Here is a 19,601-nt window from a genome sequence, read left to right on the forward strand (position 1 = left end):
GCTTGCTCAGCTGTAAAGAGCTCAAGCCTCAAGTTTACGGTGTCCTCTGTGGATCTCGTCCAAGATCAGAGACGAGGGGCTCCCCATAGCAATCGGAAGGCATCGTCATAGGATGAAGCAAAGCACGATGCCCCGCACAAATCGAGGCGCCGAAATTGGTGCGCGCGGGCAGCTGTGCACTGCAAACCACCGAAGTTCTCTGCGACCACGTCAAAACTCTTTACACACTTCTATACACAACCCCCCAGATCAGCTTGATATTCAATCTAGATCTACAAAATGGCCACCACCGCAGCTCCCGTCGAGATTGGTATGCGCTCCTCTGTCGTGCTCTGGCGAACAGGAAAATTCAGAAGCTAATTGCCTTTGCGAGCAGACTACAGTCTGAACAACCCAGACACGTGCGGCCCAACCCTCGACTCCCTCAGAAACGACGCCAGCTGACTCCGAAATTAGCCTTACCAAGTACAAGACCGCCGCTCAGATCTCTCAGAAGGTTCTTGAGGCTGTCACAGGTACATGGCGTGACGCAAACGACAAAAGATCGAGGACTGACTTGCATTCAAGGATGGTGCACTGAGGGTGCCAAGATTGTCGAGGTTTGCGAGAAGGGTGACCAGCTCCTCGAGGAGGAGATCGCCAAGGTCTACAAGGGCAAGAAGATCGCAAAGGGTATTGCTCACCCTACCACCGTCTCACCCAGCTCTTTCGTCACCCCCTACACTCCCCTCAAGTCAGACGCCGAGGAGGCCGCCGTCGAGCTCAAGGCCGCTGAGTGCGTCAAGATCCAGCTCGGTGCTCAAATTGACGGTTTTGGTGCCATTGTCTGCGACTCGATCATCGTTCCCTCTTCCGCCAACGCCACCGGCGAACTCGAGGGTCGCCAGGCTGACCTTCTCCTCGCTACCCACTACGCCAACGAGCTCCTTTTGAGAACCATGCTCCCCCCTGGTCTCCTTGCTTCCGGTTCCGAGGAGGAGATTGCCAAGGCACGTGCCCAGAAGCCTTACAGCCAGGGCAAGATCACTCAACTCCTCGAGAAGCTCGTCAAGAGCTACGACTGCAACCTGGTTGAGAACACCACCTGCTGGCAATTCGAGAGAAACGAGATTGAGGGCAAGAAGAAGATCATCTTGGCTCCCGGTGAGGGTGTTAGAGGTGACGGTCTCGCCGAGGTTGGTGAGGCCTGGGGTGTCGAGATGGGTGTCAGTTTGGGCACCGGTAAGGTCAAGTCCCTCAGCAACCGTGCTACTCTCCACCGCCGCACCACCACCACCTACGGCCTGAAGAGACCCAGCTCCAGAGCTACTTTGTCCGAGGTTGTCAAGAAGTTCGGTACTTTCCCCTTCTCTATCCGCCAGCTTGAGGACGAGCGTGCCGGCAAGGTTGGTGTCGTCGAGTGTGTCCGTGGTGGTGTTCTCCGCCAGTACGAGGTTATCGGTGACAAGGACAACGAGGCTGTTTGCCGTCTGTTCACCACTGTTGGTAAGTGGCATTGATAATTTCCATGAAGCCAGCATTTCCTAACCATGGAACAGCCGTCACCAAGAACGGTATTACCCGTTTGAGTGCTCCTCCTACTCCTGACCTTACCAAGTTCAAGACCGACAAGAAGATCACCGATGAGGAGATTCTGAAGATTCTTGAGCAGCCTCTTGCTAAGGAGTCCAAGAACAAGAACAAGAAGAAGAAGAGCGCCGCTAAGCAGGCCGAGACCACTGAGGCATAATTACTTGTCGATATGCAGAATGGTCGAGGACAGAGCTTTTGAGCAGAGCTGAGCAGCCATACTGAGACGTCTCTGATGATGAAGATGCAGTAGGATGGCATATGACGGCATGAACAGCAGAACAAGACACGAGTCGCAACTGCCTAGAGTGGAAGATCAAGGAAAAGAGGCAAGAATAGCATCATGCCAGGCACTAAAAGCAAATCGAAGTTAGCTATGAGTGCCTATACTCAGCTCGAAGCAATATTACGCATCACGTCAGACATTAAACTAGCAGATCAAATGGGAAATGGAGTGATTTGCAAATCAAAGTGATGATGAATGACTGTTGAAGGGGCTGGTGTTTGGTCACCCTTCACCCTTGGCGCACGGCGACGAGATTCCTCGAAGCCACACACCTCGACACGTCAAACACAGCTCCCTGAGGCCTCGAAGTGGAGGAAGAGCGAGTCGACGCGAAGAAGGGCAGGATTTTATCTCACAAACGAGCGTGTTACTGAGTCTGGAAAGGTTGATTCTTGCGCGACCAAAAAAAGTCATAGGCGTCACGGCTGCACCTTCTCACGCTTCAGATTCGACGCACCTGCCTCCCTGCACAACACCGCAACTACCGCAAGTCGGATACCTACGCAACCACATTTAAGAGTAAAAGCATTTCTGGTCTGGGAAGAGTTGTCAACAACAACATGGATTCGACGCCGTCGACCAGGAGTAGGAATCGCAGTCCTCGTGTACCGCCCGCAGCATCCACCCAAAATCGTAGCGTCGTCCAACCTCCTGTTCAGAATGGCTCTACCGAGGACTGGATAGAACCGCCGCTCGCATCGCCCATACCGAGTTTTGAAGAGCATGGAGGAGGGCCTTACGGGGTCCTCGAGGATATGCAAGCGCTGGGCAGTCGACCGACAGCAAAGGTTAGAGCCAGGGTGAAGCCAGACGCTCCTAAGAAAAGCGCTCTGGGCAAGTCTTTCACCAACCCCACGGCCACTGCATCCAACCAAGGCACACCAGAAGCAACTCCTGCTCCTATGGAAGCTTTACCTGAACAACCGCTGGTCATTGTCGACGACGAGCGTGATGATGATTACACGCCACGACCATCCAAGAAGCCTGCAAAAGCCCGTCTCTCGCGCTCCGCTGCCAACACTGTCAAGTCTACTGCTTCACCAAAACCTACCACACCTTCCGTCGCAGCCTCTGAGACTCCTGTACCTTCATCCGTTCCAACCCCTATTGCTTCGGCCACGCCAACTGCTGCTCCTCCGGCTTCTGCCAAGCGCCCCTCACAAGCCCTGCCAAAATTTGAGGAGGTCGCTAAGCATCTGGAGATGTTCGACAAGGCCATTCCACTACCGTCAACGCCTCAACAACTTCATTTGCATCATATCGTAAAAGCTGCCGTCAAGAAGTCTATCGAGGTTGGCAATAAGTATCTCGGTCTCGCTATTCAGGAAGTCTTTCTTCAAAGCTTTTCCAAGCCCGAGTTAGTGCGTCTACTGCAAGGTATTCTCGACCAAACCTCTACACCTCAGGAAATCCTCGTCTTTAGAGAGCACATCAATCATGCCAAGAAGAGGATCAAGGCTAAAGAACTGAAAACCAAGGAGGTTGCAAGTGAAGCCAAACAGCCTTCTTCACTAGCTCCTGAGATGATTCCGCACCCTTCTATCGAGACGCAGGCGGTTCCGCGAAAACCAAAGATTTCACTCAAGCCGCCCAAGAAATCAGCACAGAGTGTTGCCAATTCTGCCCAAACGCCATCGCTTCCCCCGTCCACAACAAAGCCGCGCACGTCAAGCGTCTCAAGCTCTTCGTCCTTATCATCACTCACTTCTATCGAAGAAGAAATGTCACCCCTGGACCCATCACAATTCTCGGCATCTGCAGCTGCCTCTGCTACGCTCGCAGCTCCTCCGGAAACCAATGGTTCTGTCAAACGTTCATCCATGGAAGCAGGAAATGACGAGAATGATCGCAAGTTCCAAGCAAAGAAGCAGAAATTCGAACAGAAAGTCAACCGTGATGCTCCTACAGAAGAAAGCCACGTGCGACCAGATCTACCGGCCACTTCCAGCGCGCACCAAAACCTAATCGTGCCACCTGTGCAACTTGTCGCCAATGGCACCACCAGCAAAGACATTTCAAATGGTGCAGTATCGCCCCTGACCGATGTCTCATCACCACTATCGTCTGCTTCGCGCAACAACACGCCCAAAAGGGCTTCCATGCCTGCCAAGGTGACGAAAAAGAAAGCTAAAACCAAGCACTCGTAAGTGACAACCTTCAGGAGGATGCGCACCGCGAGCACATCAGTGGCCGCCATTTCCGAAACTGAAGAATTCGAAAGTTATGATGCTAACTGATGGTGTGCACGAAGGCCAGTCAAAAAGCAAGCACCTGGGCAAAGTGCTGACGAGGACGGAACAAGCCGCCGAGCCAGCCCCAGTGGCCCTGATGTGAACGAAGAGGTACGGACTCCTTATTATCATTTCCTTCCAGCACACTTCAGATCATCCATTTTCTTCAGATAATGATGCTTCTGCTGGCTGTTACTGATCTTCATCCATTATGAAACCGCTCTGCGAAAGACTCCCACTAACACCCCCACTTCAGTCTGACAACAACGACTTTTGCACAGCTTGTAATACCAGCGGATTCCTCCTTTGCTGTGACGGCTGCGACAGTTCATTCCATCTGCACTGTCTAGATCCTCCCTTGAGTCAAAATGCGCCTGAATTGAACGAGGCTTGGTACTGTTTCGGCTGTACCGCAAAGCGCGCACAACCCCAGAGACAGTCTCGTGGCCTCTTCGCTGCTTTGCTTCTCAACCTTGAGAAGCGCAATCCATCAAACTTTGTACTTCCCCAAGACGTTCGCGAATACTTCGATGGTGTCGCAACCGCTAAGGACGGCAAATTCGTAGAGCAACTTGCTACAAAGACTCGGTAGGTCGACAAACAATCGCATTGGCACTGCGTGGGCAAGCAGTCTGATACAGGATAACTTACTGACACGCGTAATAGAAGAGGAGCTGGTTACGAGGAGCTGCCTGACCACTTCAAGACAAAGGATGCTAAAGGGCAAGCTATCTTATGCTACAATTGTTCTCTCTCGTCGCTTGGTCGGCGCGAGATCATTACTTGCGACCAGTGTAGTGCACACTGGCATCTCGACTGCCTAGACCCGCCTCTTGCAAATGCTCCTTATCGTGACCACACTGGCAGGAAGATTCGTGACTGGCTCTGTCCCCTTCACGCTGAACATGTGCTTCGTCAGATGGAAGTGCCACGTCTGGCTGACCGACAGTTCCAAAGAGAACGAAGAGTGCACATGCGTAGGCCCCGCGCTGCAAAGGTGGTTGATACCGCCCTCAACCGCGACTTCATAAATGATGGCGTGATCGAGATAGCCAATGACTCGAGTGATGATGAGTCCGAGTTCGAGGAGATTGACGTTTCTGGTGTTGTCTATCGCCTCCCTGAGAAGGGCATCAAGCTTGATTTCATAGACAGAGTCAGACGGTCAGTGTTTCTCATCCATTCTTGACAAAGCTTTCACTAACAGTCTTGTAGAGTCCGAGCAGCTGAACAGTACTACGACAATCGCGAGACATACTCTCGCCCCAACAAGAGAAGAAAGGTGGTACACCATGATGAGAAGAACAGCTTCTTCCGTCGTTCGTTTGCAGAGCAGCGTACTGCGCTTGACTTGGTTGGTCTTGCCAATCAGCAAGCTGATCTTGACTTCAACGGAGATCAGGTCAGCAGCCTGCTTACCACCCTTATTGTAAGTTCAACTGACTTTAACTGCTTGTCGACTCGGGTGACTGACTGTTCAATAGGCCGAGGCACCGGCCGATGTGGTTGAACAGATGATCGAAGCGGAGAAGGTGGCTAAGCCATCTGACACAGCGGGTCCTCCTTCACCTCCTGCATCAGATCAACACACAGAGCAAAGTGCGGCACAGCAGCGCAAGACGTTGGAGCTGCTCCAGACACTCATTGCAAGAAAACTCGCCACTTTGCCTGATCAGTGATCGAATCGGGCTGTGGTAATTTGCTGCAACACATATCCAATCCATTCGCCGGAAGCTACACGACCACCCCTCTATTCTCATTATTCTTGCTACAAGCATACTATCATGAAATGGTTCGTCGATCTGACTCACAATGCGACATTCGATTGCGACTCTTGTCAAACACCTCCAACAATCCTTCCTCCCACAAGCTCGCTCATAGGTGGTGTTCTGTGTGCAGCGCTTGGGTGTCGGTCTTGAAGTGGTATTCTTGGCCTTTCTCTTCTTGTCTCATTATCGTTGCATGGACGGGTCCAGAGGGGGAGCAGGGGAAACTAAAACATTGTACTATAGCCTAGTAATATCTCGTCGAAGCGCTACGCCACGTGCGCTATGCCTCTGCCTATGTGCCTTTTCCCTTTCGTGATTGGTCTTGTTGTATGCAGCAGTGGCACTCAGAGTGCCTCGACCTAACTGAAAACCTGATGCTGCTGTGCTTTTGGCGATGCTCATAGTGGAAAGAGCATTTCTTGGGCTGAATATCTCTGCACTTGACCGTTGTTGACACGCGTCAAACTTTCCATCTTTGATCTTGCTTCTCTTCTTACAGCTATTGAGAGTGCCTGGCCTCTGCTACAAACGTTTGTCACAAGGAAACAGCGAACTAACAACAATCGCTCGAGAGCCAGAGTTGCATCTCCCATCACGGGCAGGAACGGTGGCAGTCTGGACCAGACACCATTGGCTCTAGATACAGTACACAATCATGGAACTTTGCTTATTCTCGTTTGTCTGAGAACGAGGAAGACCTCGAAGATCTCTGAGAAACCTTGAAAAGGAAGCGATGATTTGTTGATGATCGATCCTTCTACCAAGGACCACAGCGATAGCCCTCGGTGTCATGATAGGTCGAGTATTGTATACAATGCAGCCACTTTCGTGATAAGCCGCTCTGTCCTTCTTACTGGACGGGAGAATTGGTTTGGTATAAGAGAGTAGTCGGTATGGCAGTCTCTCCCTGGAGGAATGAGCGATGGAAAGCACCTGCACCGGATCATACTATGGTAGCCAAATCGACCGTATACTTAGAGTTACTCTACAAATGCGGCGCCTTTCTTGGAAGGGAGCCATACAAAACTATCATCATGGCACAGGAGATATGCAAAACAAGGGTATATCCAGGAAGAGTCGTCCTTCGGTAGACAAGACTAACTTCCATGATGGTTACATATCTGTACAACTGTGGTTGTGGCAATATCTGGCAGGAATACGTGAGAAGTAGGTGAATATTAACAGTTCTTTTACTAAGAATTATCTACGAGAGAGCGAAAGAAAGAAGGAAGGAAGGAAAAAAATCGCCTCAGAACCCTCGAGTTGCACGAGTTCGTGCCTCCAATGGCATATCTGAATGGGCGACTGTCACATGAGAAACAAGACTTTTGTAAGAGTGCGGCGTCTTCGTGCAAAAAGAGCATCGAAACTCGGTCCATATTTTCTCGGGGTGCCACTTCTTTACATGCGCAAGTAGCCTCTGCTGATACCATACCTTCCAAGATCTGGCACAGAATGGGCAGGGCATTGCTGGCTTGTGTGCAGATCCCAATCGGTGCCTGCTCAATTCGCTTTGACGGTTGAAGCTCCTTTGGCATGGGCCACTACCATCGAGCCTCTCCAGATGGCACTCATAGCGGCGCGCCTCTTGCGTAGATGCAGAAGGTAGTTCTGCTTCCTCTTCAGCACCACTGAGAGCTGGGCTGAGGGGTAGAGGTCGCGTCGATCTGGCTGGGGACACAGTATAGATGTGCTCAGCAGTACTTTTAATGTTTGGTGCATCTATATCGGAGTTGCCAACATCAGGTGAGGCAACAGGGATCGAATCATTGAAAACGTATAGGTCCACACCATTCTAGGGGGAGTCTTTGTTCTACGAGGGCCCTCCAGGTGCGAGGACAGAATCCAGTACTCCGAATAGTTCGTCTCTGTCGGCGGCAGTTGCGCCTTCCCAGCCCAAGTCATCATCGTCGTCAATCATCATGGCATCGCCATCGGCTTGTTTATTATCTTCGTCGTGGTGGTCGCCATTGGTCATTGCCATGGGTGTGTCAACCATGTCCATTTCAACGTTATCCATAATTTCCTGGGCAAGGAAGGGATCGATACGTTGTCGCGTTTCGTCTAAGCGCATGGACATGCGTACTTCGTCCATACTGAGTGGCTCTCTTCGTGCGAGAGCTTCTTGCTCACATGGTAAATAGCCGGCAGCGCTTCTGCTGAGCTGCCCTCGATCTACGGCATCTTCTTCGCTGCGCATCTGAGCTTTGAACTTTGCAGTCATTGGACCCAGGTCTCCAGGAGCGTTGCTGCGTGTTGCCGAGAACCAATGCGTCAACTGTTCCTTGATGTAGGTCTCGGTGGCAGTCTCAAGAAGCTCTGCTATAGCCTGCAAAGCGGCGGATGTCATGGGTACTGCCGATAAGCCTACACCTTCTTCGTAGCATATAGGCTCGATGCGTGCCTGGATGTCTCCACGCGAGGGGAAGTCTAGCGTCTCAGAAGCCAAGGGCACGGCGTATCGTCTTCGAATCTCCAGGTCCCAGTTTGTCTTGCTGAGTGATGTTGCATTGGTTGGTATGGCATCGGGTATTTGAGAGGATGTAACGGGTACTGTGAGGGCAGTCGCGTATGTAGCGTTTTCGCGCAAAGGACCTGGTGGGGGCACGACAGGAAGGTTGTCCTTAGCACTTTTGATCCTCCTCCTGTCGCGAGCAGATAGAGCCATGACTTCGCGTTTTAATCTTTCTTCTGCCTTGTCACCACCACCCTGTGGGACGGACTTGTTTGCGCTGGCCGAGGCTGGGGCATCGGTGGCTAGCACCCATGATGCGACGGGTTCCGGTGGAGGGTCACGGTGGACATTTGAGTATATAGCACCGAATATTTTGTTGTGTAGATGGACGGTCGAGATCAGGGCACCATTGTATGAGACGCTCGGTGCGTACGAGAGGAGTCGATCCGTGACTTGGGACAATTCGGCCTGGTTGAGTTTTCCTATGTTGGGACAGTCAGCGCATGTACAGTCTGAGTAGAAGAAGCAAAAGACACGTTACCTAGGAAGAAGGAAGACAAGGTGGACTTGTACTCTGGCCAGGACTCTCCAATGGCGGCTTTGAGGGCAGTAATAAGTGGTTCCGTGTCGATACGCGGCACGCCCATGCGCATTGTCGATGGCGTCTGTATCTTTGAGTCGAGCGACTCGACGCGTCCAAGGTCTGGTCCATCCATGGTTGCTGCGTAGTGGTGTGTCCAAGTGTCGTAGTCGCGGATGGCTAGGTATATAACGCGCCTGTCGTCGCCGTGGTGCGAGTCTCTGTCGTGACTCACTTCAACCCATTCATAATCAGTGTCGTTAGAGTCCGATTGCGTACGCGACAAAAGAAATACTAAGATATAAGTGGTTGATAGCCTGATGATGTTGGTCGTTAACTGCCTCCTTTTACCTCATTCTCCACGAACTGACGTCCGGGAAAGAACGATTGCAGCCGAGACCTGGGGTTGCTGCCTCAGGCTGCTGAGGTTGCAATTGCCATGCTACCATCTCATGTCTAGAAGACTGTCAATACAGATAATCGTGCATTTCGATCGTCACACACTATCTTGCATTGCATCGTGAGAGATCTCAGAGTATGAAGCAAGCCCAAAGACACCAGAGGTCCATTGCCAGCTACCTAGCTACTCGAATACAAAAAGTCCAACACTCGGCTTGAGCCAGTCTCACTTCTTGTTCCAGAAAATCATTATACACCTCCCCTGCCCACCCTTACCAATTGTATGCTTTGCCCCTAACCCTCAAAAACACCAAACGAAGAAAGCCCCTTCCATAAAATCAGGGTTGTAGAAACCCTCCCTTCACTCGCTCAAATGCTAAAAGGTCTTGAATGTCATAAATTCTTGAAGAAAAAAGAGAATAAAACTCCTGTCGTCGAGACGCTTGAGAGAAGCTTAGTGTAGCTCTGTCATGGATGTCTCGACGTCGTCCAAATCATCGACTTCTATCCACTGCCAGGCCTCGCTGTGGTCCACCTCTTCTAGGCGCATGCGTCCGTGACTGTCTATCGGATCTTCTGGATGCACCACTACACTGGCCCCGATGGCTGCTGTTTGGCGTCGATTGCTCATTGGTAGCTGATACCTGAGTACTCCTCGAAGAATGAGTTCGAAAGGATACTGGAGCACTCTCTCCCAGCGCTCTGATCCGCCACTCTCGGTCTTGTTGCCAGGATATCCAAGTCGAAGCTCGCCCAGCGAATAGTGAGTGTGTCGCTTGATCGGTGATCCTTCGAAGCACAGCGCTTGGTCGAAATGTAGAATTCTACCGAGGAGCATCGTTTGTGAGTCGCCTTCGATCGGATCCGTGCCTTTGTCCACGCCTGAGCCTGCGTGCCAGTGGCCGTGTTCGTCCTGCCATGGGGTGCCTCCAGCCTCTCCATGTGCAGAATCACGTCTTCGCTGAGCTGTCGCTGGTACGATACCGTTGTCTCTACCAATAGGGTTGACATACTTGCTCTTCGCAAATATGTTGACATCCATGTCCGTCACAGTTACGCTCAGGATGTTTGGGTTGACAGCTCCAACCAACAAGTCCAACATAATCTCTTGCTCGCTCGCCAAGACGTTCTGGATCTTATCCACATGGAAATTGGTCAAGGGCTTGTTGAACATGACCAGCAATCCGACAGCACCCATAGTCACCATCATGACTACCAGAAGGCCCAGGATGAACCCTCCGACTCTGCTGAATCGTGATCGCGGTTCTCTTACGCCGTAGTAGTCGATCGAACGCATACTGTTGTCGCTGTTCAAGCGTCTACCATAGTTTCTCTGGCTTCTCGGTGTTCTGACGCTGCCTAGCATGGGCGTGCGCTCGTCATCTGCGCCTTCTCCTTCGAAATCAAATTGTGAGTTGTCGGTCTTCCTGCCAAACAAGCCAGAAGGTCGGTGCTGACCACTCTGTACGCTGCGTGGCGTACCAGGGCGTGAGGGTGCTCGTTCCGAAACAGACAATGTGGTGCTGCGCAGCTTAGAAGCTTGAGTAAAGGGCGAGTCTGGGTCGTATAGAGAAGCGCGACTGCTGCCGCCAGGACGACCGAATCTACCGATATGCCTGGCATGATGGGCCCGAACAGTGCCATCGCCCATAGCTTCAGGACTGTCCAAAACGCTATAAGGATTGTTAGAGAATTTCATACTCCGCTTGCCTGCGATACGATGATCGCCATAAGGTCGCATTCCATGGCGGAAGTCGCTCTGGCTATGGAGCGATGTTCCGCTAGGTGTGCGCGAATGATGTCGACTAGCTCTGTGCTGTGGCTCCGGCGGATTTGATTCGTATACAAACGTCTCGTCTGAGTCTGACGAATTGGCTTCATCGACGGCGTTCGCGACTCTGGCCTCGAATATATCGGCTTTGGAGGAGGCTGAGCGAATGGATGCATTAGTATTGTGAGATGGTACATATGTTAGAGCAGCGCGACGAAAAGCAGAAACGCGACGAGGCGAGTGAGCAAAAGACGAATCGGAACGCGTGTCTTCAAAATCATCGGCAGAATCAATCGAGGCTTGGGCTTCACCAGAGGAAGTGGGTATGTTTCTGCGACGGGAAGAAAACGAAGCAACAGACGAACGATGGTGCAAATGCAATGGGGGGTTAAACACACCCGTTCCGTTGTTAATCGAGGGCGCTTTGCGCGTCGCTCGCTTTCTCTCCTTTCTCGGTCGTATCGTCTCAGTGCTGGGCTTCATGCGAAGAGAGCCTCCTAGATCGGGCCTACCCAAGGTAGAACGGTCGATGGTAGCAATCTGCGATTGTGGAATAGAGCTGACGGTTTCTGTCTCAACAGTCATGTTTCGAGTGCCTTCAGTGGCGCGTGATTTGCTGGAACCGAGGCCAGGATACATTGATTTGAGAGCGGTGACGTTTTTGGGACGAATATTCGAGCTCTGGCTGGTTCTGCGACCTCGACCGTCACTCATGTTAGCGTCACTCTCGCTTTCTGCGAGTTTGGAAGAAGCGTCTCCATTGTTATCTTTTGGTTTACCACGAACAGTCGGAGGCCCATCGTCCTCGGAATGCGCCTCAGTCCTGCATACCACGTAAGCTTATGTGCTGCATGCGGATTATAATAACTTCTATGATACCCTTTCAACTTGGTGCTACCAACAGGCGCTATATTTTCGACGACCGTCTCAAGAACAGGTCTTGGCCCGCTGGGACCTCTTGATTGCACTTTCGAGGCTGGTGGAGGTTGTAGTTGGATAGGCTCTTCTTTGATGCCGTCGTTCAATATCGAACGTTCCGAAGGGGTCGAAGAGGGCTCGACAACAATAGAAGGAGGGGCAGGTTTTTGGTTCTGAGATAGGGCGGAATTTCTGCGAGAGCGAGCGGACGAAGGAGGGGGAGATTTGATGCGAGGTGATGGCGGTACGAAAGTTGGAGTGCTCTCGCCAGAAGCAGTGGCAATAGGACGTTTCTGCGCATTAAGTCGGGTCACAGCATCAGTGACAGAGTTGGGCGACTGAGCTTGTTGTGTCTGCTGGAGTTGGGGGATGGTGGCAGCTGAGAGAGCACGTTGGATGGCAGCAGCCGAAGGCACCGATGTGGGTGTAGACAAAGCGGGAGTACGGTGAGGGCTGGTGTCGTGACTGCTCTGGCGAGACCTCAGGGCACCGGTCCTGCTCTGCACGGCTGAGGTCGGCGGAGTGCCGTGTTGGCGCATGACGGAGCGCACTGGCGAGGGATTCCTTGACGAGCGAGGGCTCTCCGAGGGAGCAAAGGTGGCCGATGCTTGTTTCCGGAGGGTGGGTATCGAGGATATCGAAGTCGAGGATGCGTGTCGCACGGTAACAGGGCTGCTGTCTCTGCTGGACGCGCTCCGGGGCGCCTCGTGGGCGTCGGCCATGGCTGCGTGGGAATTTGTGGTCGAGTTTGATCAAGGCTTCTTGGACAGGAGTCACAACGGGCAGGGCATCTGCATGTTGTGTTTGCGACGGTCGGTATGCGTTGTGCTAGCGACAGACTTGGACAAGTGCAGAAGCGAGAGCGAGATCAAAAGCAAAAGGGCTACGACTAGCCAGGTGCAAATGCGAGGGCGAGGGCGCTGCCTGGTGCCAGGGGGTGGGTCGAGGAAGCGACCAAGGTCATCGAAACCATGTCATAATGTCGCCGCCAAGATGCAGCCAGAAAGCCATCGCTTCCTTTTCCTTGTATCCGCACTTCGATCAATTTTCTGGAACAATTTAATCTTGCTTTAGCGCTGCTTTGCACAAACTATCTTCCTTATTTCCAATACTAATACGGATAATACACAACTCTCTGCGTCGTCCAGCGTGACAACCCTTGGTTTCCCAGTCCCCGTCGTTTGTCCTTCCAAGACCTTGCACTCTATCGCGAAACAAAGCCGCCAGCCTGAAGGCGGTAAGCTCAAGTCAACAATCATCACCCAAGCGACACAGGCACAGTGCACAAGCCATGTTTCATCAGCATATTCAAATCCATGAATTGTCGCCATATCAGCTACACGCCTCATAATCGTCCCCTTGCCTGTGGCTCCCATGAATGCTACCGCCCTTGGGCTGAAAACACCCGACATGTGCTCCTGTGCCACGAACGCCTGCGCAACGTAGCCATCTGCCACACGCTCGCTATAAAATCAAGAAATAAAAATCCCATGTATCCCATGATCAAACGCCATTTGGTATTTTGCCATTCCTTGAGCCAAAATCACATAGACCAATCGCCGAGCAATGTTGTGATAACGAAATCAGACTAACGAAACATAGCAAGAATGCCCAAACCGGCCATCTTCTTTTAACGATGTTCAGCCATCGCCAATCAAATAGAGATAGAGGGCAACAGAAAAGGGGTTAATAAGAGAAAAGAAAGGATGTGGAAGATGGAATCCTTGGTTCCGGGGAATCAATCGTGCTGTCGTTACTGATACAAGTTTGATGTTGCGTGATAGTATGGTCATGCCCAAGAATCGGTTCGCCGCTTGGGCAGCTACAATCCTTGTAACTCATTGGCCGTAAATGTTTCTTCGAAAAGTGACTTCTTTGTCGCCACGTTTGTGCTGTTGGCCGTTTGTTGGTGTATAGGGTCTGTTACCCTCTTTATGAGAACATGGATATGCTTTAGATGTCAACCATGTCGATGTCGTGACCAGCGTTGAGGACATCGTCTGCTGGTCCCCAATTGCCTTCGTAAACTGTGGCACCTGCGCGTCTTCTTTGCTCGACCCACTCAACGCCACCACATCTGAGGAGTTCGTCGATCACCGGTCTCTGTTCTGGAGATGGGCAGATCATCCACTCGACAACCTTGTCAAGCGCCTCACTGTCGTTGGGATCAATCATGAAGTTGGGCGGTTGAGCCAGCTCCCGTCTTCGGTGACCAGTAACGGTAGGCTGGTTACCCAAGTCCATGTCGTCGTCGAATCGGATAGTCTCCTCGTTATCGTCAACCATAGGCTCGCCAGACTCATACCTAGGAAGACTGTTCTCCGAACTCCAGGTGAGGCTAGGCACATCGCTGAGGTCACCGCTACGCAGTCTTTGCCAGTGCAGACCATTGTCAGGAAGAACAATGTTACCAGCAATCTCAAGCATAATCATGCCCAAGGAGAAGATGTCGGCAGGCTTATCGAACTTGCCAGAGAGCACCTCGGGACCAATGTATTCGCGGTCACCCTCTCCCTCGATGTGCCTCGGTGCAGGCCATGTTGTTGCCATGCCAAAGTCTGCAATTTTCAAGACTCCTTCCCAGTCAATCAATACGTTGGCTGGCTTGAGATCAAGATGGATGAATCCAGCATCATGAATGCACTTGACGCCCTGTAGCAATATGTTAGTATAAACCATAAAGATGATGGGTAGAGCATGCACATACCTGAGACATTTCGAGCAAAATCTTCCAGATGCGGAAGTCGTCCAAGCGACCCTTGAACCCGGTCTGAGTAAGGAAGTCTTTGAGGTTGCCGTTTTCGCAGAATTCGGTCTGGATATACAGGTGGTTCTTCGACTCCCACGAGTCGCAGAGATCGAGGATGTGTTCATTACCACGAAGTGCTTGGAGAACGTGAACTTCTCTCATTTTGTTCTCGCGGTCCTTGACACCAAGATACGGCTTCTTCGACTTCTTGACAGCCCAGACGTTTCCAAGCTTGCGTGTGAACTCATGGCGAGCAGCTGGGCTGCCAGCGACAGGCTTCGAGACGCGATAAACCTGTGAGAATTCTCCAATGCCAATTGCCTGAACACTTTCAAATCGAGAAGTGAGTGCTGTATCGACGTCGTTTGCAAAGAACCCTGAGACCGATGCTCCAAAGGCGCCAGGTCTGATGCTTCCACCAAAGTTGAGTCCTGAGTCTCTTGGTCCAGTAGGGGTAGCAGGTGGGAAGCTGTTCGAGCTTTGCAGACCGCTCATACTGAACAGAGCTGGCCCACGATGCTCGCCAGAGATGGACAAACCGCTAGGGTCTGGTGGGGTGAAGCTCTCCTGAGGAGTCTTCGGTGGAAGATTGGCATCCGTGAAACTCGAGCGGCTAGATGGTGTGACTGCTAATAGTTGCTTCGCTTCAGCATCTCCTGCAGATGAGGTAGAAGAAGAAGAAAAAGAAGGAAATTCCCGGCACCGAAGAGTAAGAGGAGATGGGCAAGATTTGCGATGAGACTGCCTAAGGCTCATAGCTTGTTCAAACGAAGGAGAAGATGGCGAGCCACATGGTGTGATAGTAAGAGATGGGGTCGAAGTCTCACGTGTCTTTGACTCCGAAGAAGGAGTAGTTGAGGAAATATACTTACAGTCATTGGCTGGCTGTTGTTCCTCAAAGTTTGGGGGATTGAAAGTATCAGGAGCAATTGACGATCGGCGGCCAAACAAAGAGCTTCGCAGGCTGTTTCCTTTGCCTTTTGATGTTGGTCGAATGGTTGTAGAACCAGAAGAGGCGGCCTTGGTGGGAGTCGGTGGCATCTCATCACCGCTTGCTTGTACATCCATATGACCGAGGGGTGACTTGTTCAAGTCTTCATCGGTGATGCTAAGGAAGCTGCTGCGTCGGTTTGATTTGCCAGAAGAGCAACCAAGACCGAAGATGTTCACTCCTTTGCCAAATGACTCAGGAGATGCTTGGGCAGGGTGCGGACTCCATGGGGTCGTTGGCGATCCAAACTCGTGTAATGGGCGAGAGAACTTGCCGAAGTTGGTTGCTGGAGCTGGAGTACCACCACCGAGATGAGGTAAAACGGTCTTCTTCGAAGGTGTATCGGGCATGTTCATGCTGCTACCGAATGAAGACTGAGGAAGGTCGACATTTCGATTACGCTTAGAGATCAGGCCGGTCGACATGAAAGCCTGTGGCAATGGCTTTGCCATCTTGAAGGCTTCCGGTGTCTCAAACGAATCGCTCGAGCCACTCGAGTCGGTGTGCGGCTTTGGTCTGAGCGCACCAATTGGCAAACTCTTGGAAAAGCCGGGGTAAGGTTTGGAAAATTGTGGCTTCTTGGGCGATAAGCGTGGCGTATCCTCACCGAGACTTGATGCCGATGATGAAGGACTCAGTGCTTTGGAGAGGGGGTGGGGTTTAGGTGCTGATCGAGAAACGGCCTTTTGCTCAGGCGGTGGAAGATGAATCGAGGGCTCAAGGCCACGGAGAGGTAACGAGCCATCGAGTGACATTCTGGCGCGTGCCTTGGAATGACCGCTTGGAGACTCGCTCAAATCTGAGTAAGGTCTGGGGCGAGGTGCACCAACAGCTCGTTGCTGGAGAGTAGTCCTTCTGAGGCTGAAAGGCTTGTTACGCTGAGGAGATCTTTGACGCACAGGAGACACGGGCGTAGGCTCATCGTCACTGAAGCCATTGTTGGCAGTCTCGAAGGCTTGCTCAAAGACATCAAAATCGACTCCGAGAGAAGCGCTGTGCAAGCTTCGTCGCTTAGCTCTGGGACTACCAAGATTGACCTGATCTAGGTTCATTACACCATCGCTGCGCTTGAGAGGACTTGATTTCGCCGGGGTTCCATTCAAAGCTAGCGATAGGCTGTTGCGACCTTTGAGAAAGTCGAATTTGATGGGTTCATCATCAACCTCAAAGCGGGCATCGCGCGGCACCTCCAAGTGCCTCGAGGTGGGAGAAGTCAGATATGAATTTTCCTGGTCGCCAGGAGTAGGTTGTTGAGTAAGTTCCATGGTTACAGTGTTTGCTTGGCTGCTGGCGTCACTCAAAGCGCGTCTCAAAGTGTGCGGCGTTTCCTTGCGCGCATTGGCGCGAACTGGCGCGTTTCGTCGTAGCAATAACTTGTTTTTGAGAGAAGAATCGGCACCAGTGTTTGCACTTAATGCACGCGACAGACCAGAGCGTGGAGGAGACTTCTTTGGAGACCTGGAGACAAGATGGTAACGCGACGGCTTCGAAGGAGAACGCGATAGGGAGCGACGAATCTGCTTGATGGATGGAAACGCGTCGATAGAGTATTGAGGATGTGTCGGCGAGAGCATGTGAAGGGTTCCTCCAGCTGAACGGTGGGGAGAGTATTCGAAGTCCATGGCCAGAATGACGATTGTTCGTCTAGAAGGACGATGCGGCTCGAATAGCGTTTGAGGTGGAAGCCGGGAGTATGTATGTCGAACGGAGAGCTAGTATCGCGAAGCGAGACGGTTGACACAACTAGGTGGCCATCAACACACTGCACTCTTGCTGGCTGAGGACGTGTGCAGGACGGATGCGACAGATGCGATCGGCAACGCGGCAGTCAGGTGTACCACGAGAAGTCGAGAGTTATTGGATAGACGATAGGCGTGAGAGCTGAGAGAACGGCGATCGCAGGAGTCGAGTATTGATGGAAATTAGCGACGTTGTCGTGCTGAGGTGGTGGTGGACGAAAATGTAAACAGAGGTATGCGACGGCGCGGCGCGTGTGGATGGGCGGGGATGAGGCTGATTGAGCGGCTTTGTTGTGGTGAGCACAGCTCAGGCTGCAAGACGTCGAGTTTGAGAGGGCGAGTTGTCGAGACGAGACAAAACAAATCCAGGCGGTCCAGGCGGGAGAAGAATGCGAGAAGATCGATAAATGGGTGCGAGTGCGAGTTACAGAGGGAAGGCGCCAGCAGCGGCGGAGGGCAACAGCGACCGATGAGCATCGCGACAAGCGCACTGACCCTGCCTTGCATGCACGGAGCAGCTGCCTTGACCACAAGCCTCAAGCCGTTCAAGTCCAACCTCAATCATAAACATCATGCAAAACCCACAATTGCTGGCGCCTACCGATGTGCATAACGAACATGATGACGACCGAATAATCTCTTTTTGACACCATCCAATTCTGGTCCGTCTGCTTCACACACGTCAAGTCGACCGCTGTCTGGTGTCGAGGCGTACTCGGCTCAGCCGAGCTACGTGGTCCTTGCACCGTATAAACAAACAAACGAATAACAATCAATAATGCAAAAAGCATTTTTCTTTCATGACACGCATCGTCTCCTGCACATCTTTTCCTTGCACAATCATGTAGCTAGCCAGACCATTGCACAGCACCGGTTCACTATTCGCTAGCCACTTTGTTCGTCTACCGGCCGCCTCCAACTGAGCGATGCAGTACCGTTAGCCCCTCATTACTCTTTCTTGACCTTATCCTGCTATCTCAAAGCTCAAGCTCCTGGACTACTGTAAATGTCCGAGGGCCAGCTAGATCGAGATGTGCGATAATTAGCGCCAGACTCACATGATAGGGTTGCTGGAAACTAGCTAAGCAGTATTTCAAGTCAACTTGCGTTTCACCGCCTTGGACAAGACTTGTTCCGCTGCCCACTTGTGAAATTGGAGTTGCAAGACCATCGCATTTCTTGATCAGCTATCATTGTTCATTTGGCTATTTATACGACATGAGCCTTCTGAAACCAGGAGGCTGCTCTTAACCAAACGGTCATGAAGGGGTGGAAGTTACTACCGTACCGTTCGCGAGATGTGCTGTACGTACCACCAACGTTGTGCCCAGCACCCTGGGATCGTTCGTTCCCCTTGAGCTTTAGTTGACTCGACTGAGCTACCTGGTTTATGTAACGGGCCTAGTTATGTAGCTGCATAACTGGCGTGCAATCGAACCAGGGCCACCACAGTGGGAAAAGGGGTGCTCTGCGGATTCAATGTCTGCACATACGTGAACATCTGACTCAATTTCAATTCTCGTACTTGTCAACCTCCCCAACGTTTGCTCTCAATATCTGCTACTGACTCGAAAAGCCACTTGGGTCTTGGTCCTCCAAGCACATGTTCATCCACGCCCAGGCTCGATTGTTCACCAAGTTAGCCTTCGCTTATTTCCGATTCCCCGATGGTTGTCTACGATCACCCTCGTGGAAGGAAAAGAGGGGACAAAAAGTTCATGGCGCGAACGCCCACTCCCGGCGGGCCTAAAGCAAGAAAGGCAGAGTCCACGAATCCACTTCCCACCCCCAGACCGCACCGTGCACCTCCTGTCACTCTTGCCTTGTGCTTGTGCTTCTGCTTCACCGCCTGCCGGCTCCTCGTTGGATCGCTGCAGGTCCCAGAAGACCTTCAGCCGATCTTTGGAGGTCAAAAACCTTACGCGGACCAGCCTGGTCGGTCGGCCTTACTACACTGCCCACTTGGACATCGGAGTAGGAGAGATGAAGAAACAAGCCACGTGTCTTCAACTAGAACTCGGAGCCTAGCTAGATACGTACAAATCATACAATGAACAGACGCTGTTGCGAGTAGCCAAACCCATTCTCAAAATAGGTGTTTGTTTACTTCCGGCGCCATCTCCGCAACCTTCTCAGTTCTCCCG

General features: G+C 51.9%; 5 protein-coding genes across 5 annotated transcripts; 2 read left to right on the forward strand and 3 right to left on the reverse strand.

Moving 5' to 3' along the window:
- Nucleotides 1-279: 279 nt before the first annotated feature.
- Nucleotides 280-1,729, forward strand: M437DRAFT_71589 (curved DNA-binding protein; the record flags this gene model as incomplete). The annotated part of the gene is made up of 5 exons (XM_041025707.1): nucleotides 280-310; nucleotides 377-401; nucleotides 457-515; nucleotides 568-1,485; nucleotides 1,539-1,729. 5 exons carry the CDS (start codon nucleotides 280-282, stop codon nucleotides 1,727-1,729), a joined length of 1,224 nt encoding a protein of 407 aa, XP_040884826.1.
- A 686-nt stretch (nucleotides 1,730-2,415) lies between these two features.
- M437DRAFT_80442 (uncharacterized protein) lies at nucleotides 2,416-5,765 on the forward strand (the record flags this gene model as incomplete). The annotated part of the gene is made up of 6 exons (XM_041027357.1): nucleotides 2,416-3,998; nucleotides 4,107-4,197; nucleotides 4,343-4,674; nucleotides 4,753-5,250; nucleotides 5,302-5,515; nucleotides 5,571-5,765. The coding sequence occupies 6 exons, from the start codon at nucleotides 2,416-2,418 to the stop codon at nucleotides 5,763-5,765; spliced, it is 2,913 nt and encodes a 970-aa protein (XP_040884827.1).
- Nucleotides 5,766-7,668: 1,903 nt separating this feature from the next.
- Nucleotides 7,669-9,026, reverse strand: M437DRAFT_36763 (uncharacterized protein; the record flags this gene model as incomplete). Its single annotated transcript, XM_041019504.1, has 2 exons — nucleotides 7,669-8,792; nucleotides 8,852-9,026. The coding sequence occupies 2 exons, from the start codon at nucleotides 9,024-9,026 to the stop codon at nucleotides 7,669-7,671; spliced, it is 1,299 nt and encodes a 432-aa protein (XP_040884828.1).
- A 717-nt stretch (nucleotides 9,027-9,743) lies between these two features.
- M437DRAFT_37065 (uncharacterized protein) lies at nucleotides 9,744-11,645 on the reverse strand (the record flags this gene model as incomplete). The annotated part of the gene is made up of 2 exons (XM_041019564.1): nucleotides 9,744-11,218; nucleotides 11,459-11,645. The coding sequence occupies 2 exons, from the start codon at nucleotides 11,643-11,645 to the stop codon at nucleotides 9,744-9,746; spliced, it is 1,662 nt and encodes a 553-aa protein (XP_040884829.1).
- A 2,286-nt stretch (nucleotides 11,646-13,931) lies between these two features.
- On the reverse strand, nucleotides 13,932-17,340 carry M437DRAFT_36123 (kinase-like protein; the record flags this gene model as incomplete). Its single annotated transcript, XM_041019387.1, has 3 exons — nucleotides 13,932-14,630; nucleotides 14,686-15,340; nucleotides 15,662-17,340. The coding sequence occupies 3 exons, from the start codon at nucleotides 17,338-17,340 to the stop codon at nucleotides 13,932-13,934; spliced, it is 3,033 nt and encodes a 1,010-aa protein (XP_040884830.1).
- Nucleotides 17,341-19,601: the final 2,261 nt, after the last annotated feature.

Source organism: Aureobasidium melanogenum, assembly GCF_000721775.1.
Source record: "Aureobasidium melanogenum CBS 110374 unplaced genomic scaffold scaffold_1, whole genome shotgun sequence".
In the NCBI taxonomy this organism is placed as follows: domain Eukaryota; kingdom Fungi; phylum Ascomycota; class Dothideomycetes; order Dothideales; family Saccotheciaceae; genus Aureobasidium; species Aureobasidium melanogenum.